This window comes from Callionymus lyra, chromosome 16 (genome assembly GCF_982586985.1).
Source record: "Callionymus lyra chromosome 16, fCalLyr1.hap1.1, whole genome shotgun sequence".
NCBI classification, from domain to species: domain Eukaryota; kingdom Metazoa; phylum Chordata; class Actinopteri; order Syngnathiformes; family Callionymidae; genus Callionymus; species Callionymus lyra.
Genome location: NC_141833.1, coordinates 14,248,407 through 14,269,139, shown reverse-complemented (window position 1 = coordinate 14,269,139; position 20,733 = coordinate 14,248,407). Strand labels below are relative to the sequence as shown.

Here is a 20,733-nt window from a genome sequence, read left to right as displayed (position 1 = left end):
ACACATTATATCATTTATTTGCAATAGAGTTTTATTTTATTATTCTGACTCTTAAGACGTTTTTATTTGTTCAGGCTTTTTCCTTGATTTTCTGGAACTCCTGTTGTGTTATCAGTTTTATCTTGACCTTTAAAGTATATACTTTACTGAATATTGTTTTGATTGTTTAAGCGCTTTGTAACCCTGGTCTGGAAAAGCACTAAATATATAAAAATTACTTACTTACTTACTTACAAGCGAGTATGACGTCACGGTTTAGGAAATTTGTAACCCTCCTCCTTTGTTTTTTTTTTTTCCCTCTTGACTTTAAAGTGACTTGGATCTTCTGGTGAAGTAGTGGCTGCTGCCAGCAGGGGGAGAGGCAGTGAGAAGGGCGGGTTCTATACAGTGAAGAGGAGGAGGAGGGTGAGGAGGGTGAGGAGGAGGGTGAGGAGGGGGAGGAGGCATCCTCAGTACCAGGCGCCGCGCTCGCTTCAGTCCAGGCTGGATAGAACCCGGAGGAGGCTGTACATGCTGTCGCCTCCCTCGCCGCTGCTGTCCCCGATCATTTTCTAAATTTAAAAAAAAAGGGACGATAATCTCACCTCGGATTCAGGATACCTTTCTTTTTTTTTTCTTTCTTTCTTTTTTTTTCTACACCCTCCGCGACCCCCTTCATCCTCGCGGCTCTCGCCCCGGCAGAGAGAGACCATGAAGCGGCTGCACGAGGCGCTGCTGGCGCTGCTGCTCGCGTCAGGACTGCAGGTAAGACTCCGGACTTGAACCCTGACACTTTTTTTTAGGAAGGACCTTTTTTTTATTCTACCCCGAACTCTGCCGAACCCGAGCTGGACCCGGGATCCGCGTTTTGGGTCTAGTTCGGTTGGGGTAACGGTTCGGTTTGAAGGGACCTGGTTTGAAAACGCGCGTTTGCTGGCTGGAGTTCAGCGTCGCTCCAACGGTTCCTCTCATTCTAACCCACTATATATACATATAAATATAAAACATATATATTTATATTTGAAAGTTGCATCTTTATTTCCAAGGATATATTCGAGTGAGTTTGTCGCAGAGTTAACCCTCGTGTCCGCACTTCTCAATATATACACCATCTTTATATACTTTAAATGCGACACAAAGGATTTCAATATGATTGTTTATTTGTAATATTATTCAATATTATTTCACGTTTCGTATTTTTTTTAAATAATAGTTGAGCTAGTTTAAGACTTGTGCAAAAAAAGTGCGACCCGGGGGCCACATGCGGTCCTTTTGACTGTATGGATGTGGCCTCTCGTGACGTCACTTGGAAGCTACTAATCATTTTTATTTATTTCTTTTAATCATTAATTTTTCTTTAATTGTGACCATAGGGTTTTTTGTTTATCCTTCGCTTTTGCCATTTTTTGTGATGTTTATCGCATCCTAAAGATGCAAAACAAATAGACTCAGGGACTCATTCCTCGGGCTATTAGATTGTACAATTCTGAGTCATGAAAGTATCTGGATGTTCTATTCTATGTTAGTCTTTGTTTCCTTTGTCTTTGTTATTTTTCTTTGACCTATGTTCTTTATCTTTAGATTGTGTCATCTTTTTCTTTCTCTTTATTCCTCTTTGTTCTTGTTCCTATTTTTATTTTTATGAATATCATCTGTATTGCTGTGTCTAATTGGAAAAAACAACTTTAAAGACAACATTAAATAAGTGCTTCTATATTAGGCTAAACAAAGTTGTGTCGACTACAATCAAATCTTATCATTTTTATCTTGATTTTATTCTTTTAGCTCCTTTATTTTTGCTCGATGGCCCCCCATAAAAGCCACTGAGGCCCCCCCTACAGTAAATGCATCATTTGACTTATCCACTGTTGGCTTAAACATGTCCTCAAAAAGGAAATAAATCAGTTTAAATATCTATAACTCGCTTTTATTTGTCTAACACACACATTCATTCATAGTGAGTAAAATGTGTAAATATTTGAGTATTTTAAAAGCCAAATAAACCAGTTGTACTTTGTGTTGATGTGTGAAAATAAACGTTAAAAATCCCCTAAAACAACATTTTTTAAGCCATTATTCCCCTTTAAAACCTGCACTATCGTCATCTCGCACGATTCATCCGCAGGAATGTTTGTCAATCTTTGCTACTACTTGACTAGTAGTAAAAAAAATAAAATGACGCCGACGACCGCCGCTGATTCAAACTGTACATGAAGCTCGGTGTCTGTAACAATTTGCGACGGCAGCCGAGCTCCTCCCCCTCTCTCCCCGAAACAAGCCTTTTCAAATTCCTGTGATCGAGAATGGCAAGTGGCACGGATACCCACAATGCTCTTTTTCAGCGCGACGACTCTCGTTTTACATTCTTGCACGCAGTAGAAAGGAGGAGGGGTGGATGAGAAAAAAAAAGAAAGAAGAGGGTCAGGCCTCTGGACCAGAGAAGTGAATAAATGCTGATGTTGTGTGATCGTCTGTGTTTGGAAATCTGAGAATTTTTTCCCACTAGAAGCAGAATTTTCCCTGGCATTTTTTTTCAATCACCGCAAATCCTTTCCTCCTTTTTGGTTCTTTTCTTCTCACAGATTTTTTTCCTTTTAAGCCACAATAAAAGGGGGATTTATGTCTGTTATAGCCCTTCGTTTTATGGCTACATTCACATGTTTATCTTCCCGCAACAGTTAGCTTTTCTTTTTTTTTTTTATTATTCCTCTTCTTCCCTCCTTTCCCAGTCTACTTCAAAGTGGAGTGTTTGTCCAGAGCAGTGTGTTGATCACAGAGACTACCCCCCCCTCCCCTCGCACCCGGGCCCCTGTGCGAGTGTGTGTTGGGGGGTCGGTCGGGGGGGGTGGTAGGGGGGCGCACAAATGGGGCTTGTTCTTGCCTAGCCATGCTCTTTGGCTAATGCTTAACCCTTTTGGCCTCATTATCCTAATTGCGGTGCCTGCTATAAAAACAACAGCTGCTTTCTTGTACGACTGCGATTCCGGAACGTGACTTCAGGGGCCAAAAGTTTTTGTATTTGTTTTTAAATATTGATTTTGTCCCCCCCAGATCGCGGTCGAATGCAGGAGCACCCAACACTGTAAGCCCGGCTTCTCCGAGGACGTGTACGAAGTCGCGGTGCCGAACAACGCCGAGGAAGGACAGTCGCTCTTTGACGGTGAGTTGTGTTACCATGCTTGTTTTGTGTCGCGATTTGGACTCACGTGTGTTACATTTCCGAGCAATTGACAACAATTAGGGTTATAGCATTGTAGCCCTCTAGCTTTTTTTCCAAGTCGTCTTTAAAGACGTTCATGATCGGACTACTTTGTATATTTGCGTACGTTTTTTTTAAATGTTGTCTCGGCTTGTTGCTCAGGGAGCCACCCGAGGCGTATGCATGATTCAACGTCGCTCATGAGACAATCTAGGTCATTATTGTTCTAAGCTTTACTTTTCCGCACGACTTGTCGTAGCTTAGCAATGTTTGCTGACGAACCTGCCTTCCTACTATCCAACGCTAGCTAGTGTTCTGAGGTTAAAGTGATATTTAAGGTACAGTTGAGATCCTAAATCATTGGTAAACTTTTTTTGTTGTCAGGTGACAAAGTATGTTTGATGTGTAATTGCGTAAAAAAAAGCTTTTACAATGGTGTAAAAGTAGAAGTACCATATAAGGTCAAGGAATACCGTTATTCCTACTTAATTTTTGGATTATTGTAAGCATCAAACAAACAAACAACAACAAATCTTTCATTAGGCAAATTCTAAAGTTACAACAGGAGCAGTTGAGAATTGCAGGTTTTTCTGGTCACGTGACACATTTGATTAAGTATGTCATGTTTTGTTGACATGTAATTGCGGGAATAAGCTTTTATACCCTTATTTCTCCTTAATTTTTGGATTCTTTTAAGAGTTTCCACGACATCAAAGTTCAATAAATCATTCGTTAGGCAAATTCTAAAGTTACAACAGGAGAGGTTGAGAATTATTGCAGTTTTTTTCTGGTCACATGACAAGGTATGTCTTGTGATTAAGTATGTAATGTTTTGTTGACATGTAATTGCGGGAATAAGCTTTTGCGATGGTGTAAAAAATAAGTATTTCTTTAGAAGTACCGTATGAAGTCAAGGAATACCCTTATTTCTCCTTAATTTTTCGATTATTTTAAGAGTTTCCACGGCATCGAAAGTTCAACAAATCTTTCGTTAGGCACATTCTAAAGTTACAACAGGAGTGGTTGAGAATTATTGCAGTTTTTTTCTGGTCACGTGACAAGATATCTCATGTTTTGTTGAAGTGTAATTGCGGAAATAAGCTTTTGCAATTGTGTAAAAAAAACCTCTTTCTTTAGAAGTACTGTATGAAGTCAAGTAATACCGTTATACCTCCTTCATTTTTGGATTCTTTTAAGAGTTTCCACAGCATCGAAAGTTCAACCAATAATTCTAAAGTTACAACAGAAATGGTTGAGAATTATTGCCGTTTTTTCTGGTCATGTGACAAGGTACGTCATGTATAATTGCAGGAAAAAGCTTTTGAAAAGTTCTTGGTAAAACCTCCTCAAAAAAGTGCTAAAAGCTTTAATGGTATGATTGTAATAATTCTGTTTTTCACATTTGCAAGAGTTATGGAAATCTAGCTACTTCATGCGTTAATCTTTACAAGAATATTGTCAAAGGAAACAATTATTTCTCTTTTATCTATGTTTTTTTTAAATAGTTTCCTGTTTTCTAAATAATATGTTACGCCCACTCAGTGTTGCAACAGGAGTGGCTGTGAATGATTGTGTTTCCTTTTCTGGTCATTTAACAAAGTATGTTTTGGTTGATGTGTAATTGCTGGGAAAAGCTTTTTTACGTTTTTTCATTGAACCAATTTGATTTCATACATTCACAAGGGTTATTGGGAAGCTAGCTTGTGCCTGCACTTCAAGCTTTGAGCTTTAAAAGTACTGAATTTAGGGTAAATGTAGCTTTTTTTATTGTGCGTATTAGATTCTAGACTACTTTTATCTTAAAGTAGTAAAAAATACCGCTTTTTCAAGTGCACCAAAGTTCACAAAATGAGGTGTTACACCCACTCAAAGTTACAACCTGAGTGGTTATGAATTATGGCAAAGTATTTTGTTTGTTTTTTTGGTCATGTGATAAAGTATGTCATGTTTTGTTGGCGTGTAATAGCGTTTATTTAACTTTTTTTTATTTTGCATATTCGATTCTTTGACTACTTTTATCTTAAAGTAGTAAAAAATACCGCTTTTTCAAGTGCACCAAAGTTCACAAAATAAGGTGTTACACCCACTCAAAGTTACAACCTGAGTGGTTGTGAATTATGGCAAGGTTTTTTTGTTTGTTTTTTTGGTCATGTTGGCATGTTTTGTTGGCGTGTAATAACGTTTATTTACCTTTTTGTAATTGTGCGTATGAGATTCTTTGACTACTCTAATCTTACAGTACTAAAAAATACCGCTTTTTCTACGTCACAAAAGTGTTACACCCGCTCGAAGTTACAACCCTAGTGGTTGTGACTTGTTGACAAAGTATGTCATGTTTTGTTGGTGTGTAATTGTGGGAAAAGCTTTTGCAAAGTGGTGGGAAAAAAGTTTAAAAAACGTTGTTTTTCATTGCGCTAATTGCTTTAATCTTAAAGTAGTCAAAGAATACCGTTGTTTCTATTTAATCCACTGAACCAAAGTTTCCTAAATCATGCTTCCCGTCCACTCCGAGCTACAATGGGAGCGACCTGGAGATCAAGGACTTGGACTTCGGGTTAATATCGACTCCATATAAAAGCGACGACAGCGGAATGCACGTCATCGGACGATAATAAAAATTCAAATGATCTCGCCCTCGAGTGCCTTTTCAGGACAACACAAGCGGGTGTAGAATTTCACAGTGTGTGTCCAGAAGTTGCACACAGTTGTCGTGTGTGTGTGAGTCAGGGAGTCGAAAAGAGGAAAGTTGAAGAGAGGGATGGGTGGGCTTTCACTGAGCTTTTACCTCCAGCACCAGTTTCCGTTTGATCCTGCAGGTGATGGATTTCCCTCTGTTGGCTTGTGGATGAGCCATGACCGGGGGGTAATCAGGTTCTCTTTTGTTTGCCCCCCGACCCCCCTACCACTCTTTTCTCCGGGGTCCCCCTCCCCCCAGCAAGTTGTTGCTGAGATTTCCTTCACAGAGAGGGGCTCTCCTGTGTCATTGTAATGCGCCGGGGTTCAGCAGCGTGGGACGATGTTAATGAAACCGCATTCTCTAATGAAAAGCTCCCGCCGTGTGTTTTTGAAAGACAAAAGCCCCCACAGTGTGGAGAGTATGCGCACAAGTTTTTTTTCTTCAGCTCTGTTTGGAGGATATTGTTTGAGAGGCAGGAGAAAGAGTGACTGGAGCAGGTTCATGCCTCGCGTGTCCTTGCCGTTCAGTAAACGAAAGCTTTCAGGGGTGGAAACGTGGGGTGTCCATGTGCGTCAGGGGGTTGTTGGGATGAACACAAGTGGCACTTTCTAGATGACGGCTAGTTTTGAAAATCAACCCATGGCTAACAATTATGTAAGTCAAGCCATCAAAGATCTTTTTTTTTTTTTTAATGTGTCCCTTTTGGCGGATGTATTGGAATTTTCTTTTCATTATTTCTACATTAAGTTCTTCTTCTTCTTGAAAGAATTGATTTTTTCTTTTTTTTTCGGTGGAATACGTACTTTAAGGTTACAATGTGTAGATGACATGTCATTTAAATTGAACTATTACACAATTTTAGTTTGTTTTATTTTATGATGACATAAATACACTTCTTTTTAAAAACAACTCCACAAAATATATGAAATATTGAGCATTTTCTCAAAGGTATTTAGAAAAAATGGATTGATGGATGGATGGATGGATAGATGGATAGATAGATATATCATTCATTTGTTGTCCTAATATAATAAGAATTTTCTCTTTAATTTTTATTTCCAGTCATATTTTCATTCATCCCTTCTTTCTTTTTGGGAGGAACATTTTTGAGGCACTTTTAATATTTCTAGATTAAATGCATTTAGAGTGAATTAGTACATTAGCTTACTTACTTTTATTTTATGATGTCATGTCGTTTGTATTCATTGGCGTTGTCATCACAAAATATATGAAACGTCGACTTTTTGCTTGTATAAAGAGGATGTAAAACTTTCTATTTAATTTCATCTTAGTCATAGTTTCTTTTAATGTTTTTCAATCCTATTTTTATTCATCACTTCTTTCTTTTTGCACAATGACTTCCCTTTTTTAAAGTCACCATTGCCCTGTGAAACCAACTTTAATCCGGTCCTTCTGAATTCTTCTTTTTGAAATGGAATGACCTGAAAAAAAAAAATCATTAACTTTCCATGAGGACTCAGTGTAAAGTGTCAGCAACTCGACTCCCTCGGACATATTGTATTGCTGTTGACCCCGGCCGGGCACCAAACTCTTGTCTCACCTTATTGCCCATCCATCAAAGGCAATACACATCCTGGAAATGACTGTATTCGTGGGGGGAAAGCGACTAACATTGTATGCGTTTTCATTGAGGACTTCCTGTGGATCTGATGAAGATCGTTAGCGTCTAACAAAGCTTCTCCTTTTTTTTTTTCCACCTCGAGATCTAATCACATTCTCTTGGATTGTCCTCTAGACTTTAACCGTTAGCTGGCTGAGAAGTGATGGACCATTGATTTTCTATTGTAATGTAAAAAATGCCTTTGTTCAAAGGTACCGGGTGAATCGGTGAAGAAAAAAAAAAGAAAGGAAGGGCGATTATTCTTTTATGAGGAAGTGTCTTCACCGATCCATTGAAGGGAGGGTTGAGGTTATTGTTCGGAAAAGTCCTCAAACCCGTTCTTCTTAAATTCAAAACTTTGACTAAACAAAGAGTTCAGTCTCTTTCTAGAAGCACCCGAGGGTTGTTGAGTTTGAGTCGGGTGTAATATGTAATAACTTTGATTTCATTTTCCTGATGACCTAAGTGTCTTAATTTTCGGAATTTAGGATTTTTGAACGCTAATCCACAAAGTCATTAATACCTTGTATTTTTATTTTAGGTACTCTAGTATTAATAGTACTAGTATTTTTGAACAATTATTCATTGTTTACTAAAAAATAGCGCATTTCCAAAGATAATCGGAAACTCAGCTACATATGCGATTGACTTTAAGTACTTTCTGGTTGCCATTTTCTCTAGGATAGTTTCTAAAAAAAAAACTTGATAGGTTTTATTAGGAGTCGGAGCATGCCCACATATTTCGATGTTTCTTGTGACGTTCTAGTACTTACGAGTATCTCCAGATATCGGAAAGTTATCTACCTATACAGGTGATTGACATCAAGTACTTTGAATTATTTTCTTTCTGGTTACCATTTTCTCTAGGATAGTTTATAAAAAAAACAACCTTATATAGTTTATCGGGATTCAGGGGCATATCCACAGATTTTTAGGATTCTTGTGGCGTTCAAATACTTGTTAGCGTATTTCCAGACATCGGAAACTTGACTATCTATACGGATGATTGATTCTTTGTACTTTTAAGTATTAAGTATACTTTCTGGCAACCAACTGGGAAAGTGTGTAAAAAATGTATGTGGTTTATTAGGAGTCGGAGCACACACACTGAAATTCCCTGTGGCGTTCAAATATTTGTTATTTCCGTATATCGGAAACTCAGCTACCTACACATGTTACTTTCTGTACTTTAAAGTTTTTCTTTCCAATTTATCTAGGATAGTTTCTAAAAAAAACTTATATCGTTTATTGGGCATACCCACATTTTTTGCGTTCAACTACTTGTTAACGTATTTCCAAATATCGTAAACTTGACTACCTATACGGGTGATTGACTATTTGTAGTTTGAAGTATTTTCCTTCTTGTTACCAGATCTCTAGGATAGTCCCAAAAAACCCCCCCAACTTAATATAGTTTATGAGGGTCGGGGCCATACCCACAGATTTTTAGGATTCTTGTAGTTTGAAGTATTTTCTTTCTGGTTACCATATCTCTAGGATAGTTCTGAAAAAAAAAACCTTGATATACTGTACTTCATTGAGAGTCGAGGCGTACCTACTTATTTTGATGTTTCTTCGCTCAAATACTTGCAAGAATTGCTGATGTGCATATTTTTAACACCAGACTCAAGGATTACTTTCATTGCATTTTTTAAGGCCGTTTTAGCGACTAACTTGCTGAATTTTGGGATGGGCTTGTGGGTGGTTTGCCTCTGGGTGTCTCATGGAATCTCACCGTCTATAGAGAGCCGACACACATGTGTTTTTCTTTTAATGTATTATTCCAGTTGAGGTCTTTAACTCGGGGTTGCAAATTTGGTGGGTCGGAGCATTATTCAGCAGAGGGTTCCCTCGCTTAAAAACTGGGTTAATGAAAAGCCCAAAAGCCTAATTGAGCTTAATACACTCTCTTATGCTGCTGTTCCGCCGTCCCAACCCCCAACAATTTATTTTGCTTTCATGTCGTCTTCTCTTCGCCCCCCCCCCCTCAGCCCAGTTCTTCTCCGGTCGCCATTCTTCTCTTGGCTGCGATCTTGGGCGAGCGCCGGCGATGAAAGCATGTTTATAGCTGGTGTTGGAAGTGCTTTCACAGAGACGGCCGTGAGGACGAGGGCGGCCACAGAGCGAACACTTGACCAGTTCAATTATGTGATTGAAACTGTGTGTTCGCTCGGTCATTAACTGGTTAAATATATATCTCGAAGCCATCATTAGTTTTTACTGCTATTCTTTCGCCGTTTCGCGTTCAAGGAGAAGCCGTTTTAAAGTGGTCGTTAATTCTGTACTTTGACAAGGAAAATGTTGTATTCCAAGATCCCACAGTTCGCTCTGACTCAGCCTGTTGTTTTTTTTAGTTTTTTTTTTATGTTGTTCTGGTTCTCTGCGCCCTGTTAGCGTTTTGATGGCCCGACGTACAGCTGGGGCCACTCAGATGTGTTTAAGGGGCCCCAGTGTTTGGCGAGACATGACCCCGCTCGACCCTCTCCCGTAAACTAGGCCAAGTGCTCGGCAACTTAAACCTCCTGCCTCCGCGCAGACTGGCGTCGATGCCGGGTGGGTGGGGGGTGGTGTGTAGGGGGGGGGCTCATGTGCAGAGGCATGTCGATCCTCGCCGCCGACTCATTAGTCCGTTTTCTCCCCCTCGCTCGTACGCCGTTGACTAATAATTCTTTGTGACCTTTATTTACGCACACATTGATTTTAAGGGGTCGAAGGTTTCGCTCGGTGTCGTAGCGAGACCTGCCGAGGGAAAGGCTCATGGCTATGTCAACACGTACACACTGTCAGTAAACAGTACACGCTACTGTAATGATTGGCTATACCTGTCCGACGGGTTGGTATAATCCGTGGATATCATTTTAATGTTATTGATATTATTGAAAGCCTGAAGTGCATGCCAATGCTGTTGATCTAGTCTGGAATAAAATGGCTGAAAAAAATCCAGAATAGTAGACCTGGGGGAAACTACTTGTGAACTTGGTCTAAACAAGCACTCTACAAATATGACTTACTTACTTACATACTTACTTACTTACTTATCAAGCGCTAATTAACACACAGGATGTGGCCGATGTATTCAGTGGTGGCAAATTGTTTTTTGTCATTTCCATTTATCTCCATTGAGTTTAATGTTTCCTATTGTTAGTGGTTGTTGACGTTGTTAATGGTTTGTGACGACCCTTTGTTTGCAATAAGAGTGACAACAGGGAAATTGTATGTACCAGGGTTGCAAGAATATATTGGCGCATTTGACGGGTTGTGTGTATACGATTTTATATATATATATATTTTAACTGATTTCATTTGTTTCAAAACGAAAATATATCCAAATGTAAGCGTTAAAAGCTGCTGTATCCTCTCGTCCTCAGCCATCACTGGGATTTCATTTTTTTCTTTACCCACTGATGACGTAATGACTGCTGCCATTTAGCAACAAAACTTTAATCGCAACACAAAGAGGAACAAACAGCGTGAATAATTGTAATATTAAGTAATAAGTAACTAAAGTAAAATATGATTTGAAAACCAATTTCAAAACAGCTGTTGAATGTCATCGCGGAAAAAATATTGCGATGTTTATCTGAATCGCTGTTTGCTTACATCGCTAATGTGTAACTTGGCCATTTTGATCCAAGAGGTTAGCTGTGATGCTAACGGCTAATGCTAATCAATGTCGCTAAACGGGCCACTTTTCCGTTTGGATCCCTGGAAGTTAGAATCCAGCAAACTGTGAGAGTCCACAAGAAAAAGGTTAGCAGAGAAGCTAACGGTTCCATCCCGGGTTGAACATTAGCTACATTTCATTGTCAATTTCAAGGAGCTGGATTCGGGAATTGAAAGTGTTTTTTAATGGAAGTTACGATGTATCGTGGTACTCCACCGTCTACATATCGTTTTATATACACAGCTCTCTGAATTTGACATGAATAAATGACCCGGAACGTGTCATTTAACAGCGAACTATAACCTCTTTTCAATAACAATCCGGGATCTTCGAGTGTATCTCAAGGACTTTAAGAAACTATCCCTGGAATACTGCGGAATTTCAATCATATTCCCCTCACTTAGTTTTGTAAAATATTCATCACAGGTCGATAACTTTTAAGAAGTGGTCTCTTCTAAGGTCTGTGTGTTGGAGGTTTATTAGAACTGGGTAAATATTGAATTATGCATTAGTCAAACATGTCTTTCCTTTGGGTTCAAACCCTAGCGAGAAGAAGCAACGTCGCCACAGATGTAAAAAAAAAAAGAAGAGTCTCGTCCGACTAAATAGCGCAGCTGCTGCCGCTGCAAATTTAGCTCATTCTGTCAATGCGGGACTTCAAGAGCCACCCCGTGACCATCCATCTCCCTTTTTTGGTGAGCCTCAATCCTTTGGCTCCCCCTCACTTCTTTTTTTTTTTTAAGCATAGGCAGCACTTTCACTCGTCCATAAAAGCAAGCTCGCGCATGTTCTGTTCCCCAGAACGGATCAATAAAACCAGGGTCTTTGTTTGCTCTGTTCAATATGTTGTAATGAAGGCTGCGCTCCAGTTCCCGACATCAGTGGCGGTTTAGGGGCGAATATCTCTTCTTTATTCTCATCAGCCTGCATGAATTTATTCTCATCTTCCGTCACTGTGTCTCTTCTTTTTTTATTCCCCCCCTCCTGGAAGCGGCGTGGCCTAGATAACCACCACATATTGTGATGGCAGATTGAATCTTGGCAGCGGCTGGTTTTTCGGAAAGTAACCTTTGATTCAGTTTGCTGACAATAACGCGGAGGGAGAAAGTGTTAGTCAAACGCGATTGGCCGACCCGCCCGCCCGACGCCGCCGCCATTTGTCAGTCCATCAGAGCCCTGCCATGCTCATGGACGCAGAAGGATGAAAATAAAATGATAATTACGCCACATTAAAAGGCTGTGCACTCGTCTGTAGTTAATATCCGGGTGTGTTTTCTGAGCGTGACAGGAAAGGACATAGTTTATTTATGACTGACCTTTTTACCAAAGCAAGTTTTCCGCCAAACTTGAGGGAGTTTGGAACCGATTCGCTCATTTATTAATGATTTTCCAGTTGCCAGTGAGAAGTGTGGAAGAAATTGGAGAAATTAGCCAATAAAAACAAGTGGAATTTTCTTGGCGAGAACCAAAATCAATATTTGCCGGTGGTTCTTCGTGTCAAACTCAGTCACCTACGGGCCTTAAATCTTTTAGACAGCTAAGTCACGGGGCGCATAAATATATATATTTACCAGGGATTTTGAGTCTGATTGCAATAATCTCTTAAATTCCTCTCGGCTTTATGAATCTAAATGGTCTCTCTGTTGGTCCAACAACGTTGTCAATGTTTTGAATTTTGTTCTACACGTGTAACTAAGCTTCTAACCGCAGTGTAACCTGTTACATGAAGGAGTGAACATAGCATTACACCGTGAGTCACTGTAGTATTTTACAGCAAGTCACCGTAGCATTACTCCTCAAGTGACTGAAGTATTACTCTGCTAGTCACTGTAGTAATACACTGCGAGTCACCGTAGTATAACTCCTCGAGTGACTGTAGTATTGCTCTGCTAGTCACTGTAGTAATACACTGCGAGTCACTGTAGTATTATGCCGTGAGACACTGTAGTAATATGCTGTGAGTCACTTTAGTATTATGCCTTGAGTCTCTGTAGTATTATGCCGTGAGTCAATGTAGTAATACTCTGTGAGTCACTGTAGTAATACGCTGTGAGTCACTGTAGTATTATGCCTTGAGTCACTGTAGTATTATGCCTTGAGTCTCTGTAGTATTATGCCGTGAGTCACTGTAGTAATACGCCGTGAGTCACTGTAGTAATACGCCGTGAGTCACTGTAGTAATACGCCGTGAGTCACTGTAGTATTATGCCTTGAGTCTCTGTAGTATTATGCCTTGAGTCTCTGTAGTATTATGCCTTGAGTCTCCGTAGTGTTATGCCTTGAGTCTCCGTAGTATTATGCCTTGAGTCACTGTAGTATTATGCCGTAAGTCACTGTAGTATTATGCCTTGAGTCTCTGTAGTATAATGCTGTGAGTCACTGAAGTGTTATGCCTCGAGTCTCTCTAGTGTTATGCCTTGATTCTCTGTAGTATTATGCCCTGAGTCTCTGTAGTATTATGCCGTGAGTCACCGTAGTATTACGCCGTGAGCCACTGTAGTATCATGCCTTAAGTCTCTCATAGTTTCATAATTTATATTCCCTTTCTTAAACTCTTAAAATGCCACAAGTTCGTGAACATTTAACTACTATTATCTGAATCAACCATCACACAGGCCACATAATACGACTTGGCTGGCCCCGTTTGGCCCAATGACCATGTGGTTTAAAGGGATTCAATATGTGTCGTTTCTTTTCCTCTTCAAATGTATTTCGCCAGTCGGGGCAGCTTGTTGAGTCACGGGAGTTAATTGTCGAGGCCGGGCGACTAAATCATCCACAGCTGGTTTTTCCCTAGCGTGGGTGTGACGCCGCTGGAGAACCCATTCAAGTGCTTTACAGGAGTCGCAGAATATGGTCAGAGTATTTACAAGTGTGACTGTGACCGTCGTCGCTTTAGCGCCCGATACGTCGCGAGGATACAGGGGGGAAAAAAACCCCAGATAAGGGTCGCCGTCGACTTAAAATACTTCCTGAAGGTCCGGCGTCACCTCGTCACCACTTCAGATCACTCTTATCAGCCAAGAGGGCCCTGGCCTTTGTTAGTGGCACCTTTTCTGAGTTCTGACATTGGACGGTCGCAAGGTTTGTCCTTGGAATATAATTAGCTTGTTTAATTCAGAGGCCCCTCCTCGCCGGTGGAAGCTGTGACACCGGGTAAGCAAAAGGTCAGCGAAGGCCACTTGACCTCCAGCGACCTTCATCAACACACGGCTCCTCGGCGTTCGTAATTGTAAATGAGCGGTCAGCGGCGCGGCGGCGGTATAATCGCTCGCCGAAAAAAAGAATCTGATTGTCATTGACCAGGCGCAAGGTTAGCGGCGGAATTGTACAGTAACCGAATTAAACATCGGCGTCTATTATGATGCGGCACAGAGGCTGGATTTAACTTGAAAAAACCCCGACCTCCCATTGAATCTCTCCTACATTCACCGTGTGAAGGTCAGTGGGTTTTATAGTCTATTTTCCTCGAGGTCACACCTGAGGTCCCACCAGTCCGTGGCGCCGTATTGCTCAACCCTGATGATTCCGATTGAGAAAGATTTATTATTTAAAGCTTCCGACATTTTACCGCGCGGCGCTTCCAGACGATAGAAATGAAGAATAACGTGAGACGACCCCCGCTAAGCAATCAGGTCGTGTATAAATAGCTGTTTTTTTTTTGACCCGAGCCGTCTGGGTGTGTATGCCTTTCGTAGAACCAAGAGTTGTGAGTCCAGCCACTAACAAACAGTCGCTCCGTTATAGGAGACAAAAAAAAAAAGCACCAACTTTGCACCTTCTAGACAATGAATCAGCAGAATGGACTGAATTGTTTACTGTAGATTTCAGCGCTGCTTTTGTTTTAGCGACACAATATACACTCGAGATCGTACTCGATGAACGGTGGTTTTTATGTGCGACACCGTGGCTTCTCTGCTGCTGTGGATTGAGTCACAAACAATAATTAGCTCGAGCTTAAAGCTGTTTCCCCGCATTCCTCTCCATAATCTTTTATTTTCCCTTCGCATCGTTTTCTCTTATAAGACTTTTTAATTCACTTCTTTCTTTCTTTTTTTTCCAAATCCAGTTGTAGGCAATTAAATAACATTTTTAGGGGCAACCAAGAAGAATAGAAAAAAAATGTGCAAAAAAAGAATACAATCAATGAAATAATATTAAACACCTATTAATAAATATCTCTTTAAATACATTTTGTGTTAAAACATGTCAATGTAATACACATGTTTTTTTCTTATAATATTAGCAATATTAGCAAAAAGGTAAACATAAAAGGGCATTACTTGTGATATTATTTCACTTTACATTTGTAAATTACTCAATAGTTAAATTTAATTTAAAATAAATTCAAAAGTGGGTGTAAGGCTGGATCAAATCTCTGATGTAAGGAGGAGCCTGACCATGAATAGATCTGGAAGTAAGAACCATCATTTTAAAGTTAATCCTCAAAGAAAATGGAAGTGGGGAAATGTGAGTTCTTCTACTAGAACGGATAGGACTCTTTTATTTATGCAGGCTTTTTCTTGATTCTCTGAGACTCCTGTGTTTGTCTTCAGTGGTCTTGACCTTTTAAGCATATATTTCATTGGGTATTGTTTTGATTATTCAAGCGCTTTGTGACCCTGGTCTAGAAAAGCACTTTACAAATATTAATTAATTACTGACATAAACAATTGGGTTTAATTAAACGTACCATTGTGAGTTTTGGCTATTTAGAAGAGAATAACCTAATGCAATCGTTCGCCAAAACCATAGTAAATTAATTACACATTAATTAATTAAACCCAACGTTGTACAAACTTTTAATTGTTTCAGTGTAGTAATAAAAAAGAGTGAAGTTATAAACCACAAGTCAGAAGTTTTATTTTATTCAAGAGGTGTCATTTAGGGCCACACGTCGTCCCCCGCCCTGGTTTAGAGTTTGATTCAAGATGATTTTTCGTTAAGCTAGCCAGCTGTATCTTCCCATGGCCTCTTTAAAGGATGTGGCTGGCCAGATTTGGCCCCTGGGGCCCATGTTTGACGGCCCGTGTTATCCACTATTTGCAAGATTTATTGTCGACTTTCCCTTCTTTCGAAGTCGTAGCTAAACAAGCCCATTTTTTTTGCAACGACAATCTGTAATTAGAACATGTGTTGTTCATATATTCTGGTCATGGAACGCCGACATGAATAATACAAGCAGCAGCTCGTGTTCATCGTCTTCACCAAGCATGTCTTAAGCACAAAGATGTCAAAAGGCAGAGATCAGAAGCACAGAGGGCATTAAAAAAGACATCACAGGAGCAAACGTTTTCAAAGGAACCACTTTCTTATTATGTGTGAAGAGGCAGCAGGAAGTCACTCATTGACCCACACATACGTACAGTAAACCTGGAGCCGCCGCCTCGACTATTGTGTTGCGGTTTCAATTACGACGCACCAGCGCTTCTCCGGACACCAGCTTCTGATGACTCTCCAGGTCGTATCTGATGACATCCTCCATGCATACTCCTTTTTATCCAGCGCCACCTCCCCCCCGCTGTTTCAGGATGAAGGAGCTCCCTCGGCTCCCGTGATTGATGTGACTTAATTGAGTAATGCAAGGACGCTGGTGGAGCAGTTAGTCCTTTATCCTAGAGTTGGTCGCTGGGTGTGACCTTGGTTCGCTCGCTGGTTCCTGTCGGTGGCGTTATCGGCTTGATGTGTATCGTTCGCCGGAGCTGTTAGTGGTTTGATGCATGGATGTGAAAGTGTGCGTCGTGTTTTTTACACGATTCACAGCAGCTGAACGGTGGAAGAAATGGTGGATTTAATATTAATGAAACTAAAAGACAGATTATTTGAAAACGTGCTAAGAAAAAGTACCAGAATCTTTTTTTTTTCATGCTTCTAGTTATAAGTAAGTAAGTATAATCTTATTTTCATTGCTTGGAACACTTTTTGTTATGACTTAAAGTTCCCTTTTAACCAAGTACTTCAATACTATGGCCAAAAACATTACAGAGCTAAGCTAAAAGCAATGTTTGCCCTTCTTTTTTAATTAATTCCTAATGTTACGTTACTTCGTTTTTTGTATTTTTGTATTCTTGTGTTATGAAATAAAACCGTTTATCAGTTAAAATCAAACTAGTTAGGAATTTATAGTGAAGTGAAATTTCATGTATTTCATGTACAGAAAAAAAAAAAAATTAAGCAATTTCAGTAAAATTATTTTCAACTAAAATCCTAGCCCTAGAATTTAATCTCAAGCGCAAGGTTTGACTAGTACTAATATCAATATTATTCATAATAATGTATAAATAAATTCAGTTTCTCAAGGTTAGTTGACTAAAAAAATAGGGTGTTTTCGAGTTCATACTAATTTATACAAACAGATCTTACAATGAGACCAACTTCTATGATTTAAGGATTACCTTGTTCACAGTTTAAATCAAAGTCACATGTCTGTCGTCACTCCTTGGGGGAGGAAATGTGAGATTGGGCGACAGTACTGTTGCACATGTGTTTGTATTCGTTACATTGTTCACTGAAAAGGAGATTATCGTAAATTATTTTTCAATGTTGAGTCGCTGATGGGTGACCTGAAGTCATTTTACTTTCTAATCGGGACCATTGTGGATTAGGATTAGCTCTTTGTGATAGCTGTTGTTCTCATTTAAAACCCAGTAACACAGCATGAGGGGAAAAAGAAAAAAAAAATCCACCATTAACTTAACCATCCGCCCTTTGTTTCCTTTGTGGTTGCCAGAAGGATTTGGAAAATGTAGGTAAATGTGTCATTAAATCTAAAAAAGTGTGACCCTGAAACCAGCATGTCAATGAACCCAATGGGAAACGCTTGATCCAACATCCTGTTTTCAAGCGACTTAAGGTGAATCAGTTTTTAAATCCAAATGTAATCAAACTGACTGTGAGTGGAAAGTACCCCGAGTGGATGTGCCGAGTTGATGGAATCTGGTTTTCGTGGAAGCTTCTTTATCATTTTTAGCCGACACAAGATTCATTTCATGATGTGTTCAATGACTATCCTTTTAGTACCTTTTTACTCCAACAACCCGTGGTGCCCTCGCGCCACAGGACGTCCACCAGGCGTGCCCCGGGCGTCCCCCCTTTTTACCGTCTAATTATTCATGCCAGGCATGTCTGGTCGCATGTATTTTCTTGAAACGATAAAAGATGATGGATGAGTCCATGAGCACATGGTGTTAGTGGGGGGGGGGGGGGGAACTCATGTTGCGGCGGTGGAAAGTACAAAATTTACACAAAGTGATGAAGCGTTTCAAGGCCATAAAGTCGAACAGGAAATCCCTGCAGCCTGGAGGGTCTAATCTCCGGGCGTTTACACGGAGAAAGTAGTCTCAACAAAAAGTTTCAGTGTTGGACTTTTTTTTTATAGGAGGCCTGCATCGCATTACCCGCTACACGTGTTAGTATTTCCGCTGTTCGTTTTCTTTATTATCACGAGGTGTATGGCTATAAATAGCATTTTTTTCAGGGTATAGAATATTTGTAAGGCCCCGAAACGAGTCAAATGATGAGAGGTTTTATGGCTTAATCCGCTCGATCTCGTAGGTTTGTGTCCTGAACACGCAAAAATGATAGAAAGATAAATAATTAGATAGATAGGTAGATAGAAACGTGGATGCGTAGATAGATGCGAAGATAGGTACATAGATAGATAAGTACGTAGATAGATAGCTAGATAGATATATAGATAGATAGATAGATAGATAGATAGATAGATAGATAGATAGATAGATAGATAGATAGATACGTAGATAGATAGATACGTAGATAGATAGATACGTAGATAGATAGATACGTAGATAGATAGATACGTAGATAGATAGATACGTAGATAGATAGATAGATAGATAGGTACATAGATAGATAGGTACATAGATAGATGCGTAGGTAGATAGATAGATGCGTAGGTAGATAGATAGATGCGTAGGTAGATAGATAGATGCGTAGGTAGATAGATAGATGCGTAGGTAGATAGATAGATGCGTAGGTAGATAGATAGATACGTAGGTAGATAGATAGATACGTAGATAGATAGATAGATACGTAGATAGATAGATAGATAGATAGATAGATAGATAGATAGATAGATAGATAGATAGATACGTAGATAGATAGATAGATACGTAGATAGATAGATAGATACGTAGATAGATAGATAGATACGTAGATAGATAGATAGATAGATAGAGACGTAGATAAATACCTAGATAGATAGATAGATAGATAGATAGATAGATAGATAGATACCTAGATAGATACCTAGATAGATACCTAGATAGATAGATACCTGTATAGATAGATACCTAGATAGATACCTAGATAGATAGATACCTGTATAGATAGATACCTAGATCCCTGGATAGATAGATATGTAGATAGATAGGTAGATAGATCCCTGGATAGATAGATATGTAGATAGATAGGTAGATAGATAGGTAGATAGATACGTAGATAGATAATTAGAAAGATATATAGATAGATAGATAGATAGATAGATAGATAGATAGATAGATAGATAGATAGATAGATAGATAGATAGATAGATAGATAGAAAGATAATTAGATACGTAGATAGATAATTGGAAACGTAGATAGATAAGTAGATAGATGCGTAGATAGATAGATAGATACATAGATACATAGCTCGATAAAACTGAGCTCCCTTAAACAGTTTGGTCGCGAAACAATCTTCGACCATTAATCCAAGGCACCGCTAACCATACGAGGGCTGCGAGCCAAGGTTATTGACCTTTTACGCTTGTCACTAGTGATCGCGAGAGTCGGCGCCAGAAGGAAAAATAATTTGAACTTATTACACAGCCTCACACGGGGCGACTGCATCGTCCATGTTTCTTTTGCTTTCATTTAAATCATTCGTTTTTTCACCACTTGTCTGACCCGTTGTCTCCCGCCAGAGTCCGAATTTAGAGCACATACCACAGGAGTGGAATCATATCCCCCCCCTCTTACCCGGACTGGGTCTGTGAGCCATCAGGGTGCCATGCCTGAAGGATTAGCACAAAGCACATCATGACTCAAGGCGGTTATTAGCCGATAAAATATCTTGGGAGGGCGAAGGATTTAACTGGTTTGTGGCGTCTTTGTTTGCCAGGACTTTAGCTTGTAGCTAACTAGTCTGGCGGTTGAGATTTGGAACCAGCGATAAGGAGGTACCTTCCACTGGTGAATATCACCTTATTCAACAGCATTGTATACATTTATTTTGGCTACAAGATCATTTGGTTTGTTTGTATTCAATAAAGTTTGTGTAAAATAAAATTAGTTTACATTTTTAAAGTGAAATTAACATGAATATAGTCACGGTGCTGGTGTTCCAGTTAAACTTTTCCACCTGGACGTCCTCTGCGGCTAAAGGAACAATCAAATCCTGGCGATGACTGAGGACGAGAGGATACAGTCGACTCCAGCGGCTTTAAAAGCTGATATCGGGTCATATTTTGGTTTCAAAACAAATGAAAGCAGTTACGACTCTGTCAAGAGTCATGTGGTCTGTAAATTCTGCAACACCAGAGTCAAGTACCTCGACAATACTAGAAATATATACTTGTTAGTGTGTTGCTACA

At 39.7% G+C, this 20,733-nt stretch overlaps 1 protein-coding gene across 1 annotated transcript in view; it reads left to right on the top strand.

Annotated features, from left to right (window-relative positions):
• Positions 1-455: 455 nt before the first annotated feature.
• Positions 456-20,733, top strand: part of cdh2 (cadherin 2, type 1, N-cadherin (neuronal)) — a 90,278-nt gene continuing 70,000 nt past the window's right edge. The window contains exons 1-2 of the mRNA XM_087811290.1: positions 456-744; positions 3,031-3,139. Of these exons, the coding sequence (XP_087667416.1) occupies positions 691-744; positions 3,031-3,139 (163 nt within the window). The 5' untranslated portion in view covers positions 456-690. The remainder of the gene's footprint in view (positions 745-3,030; positions 3,140-20,733) is intronic.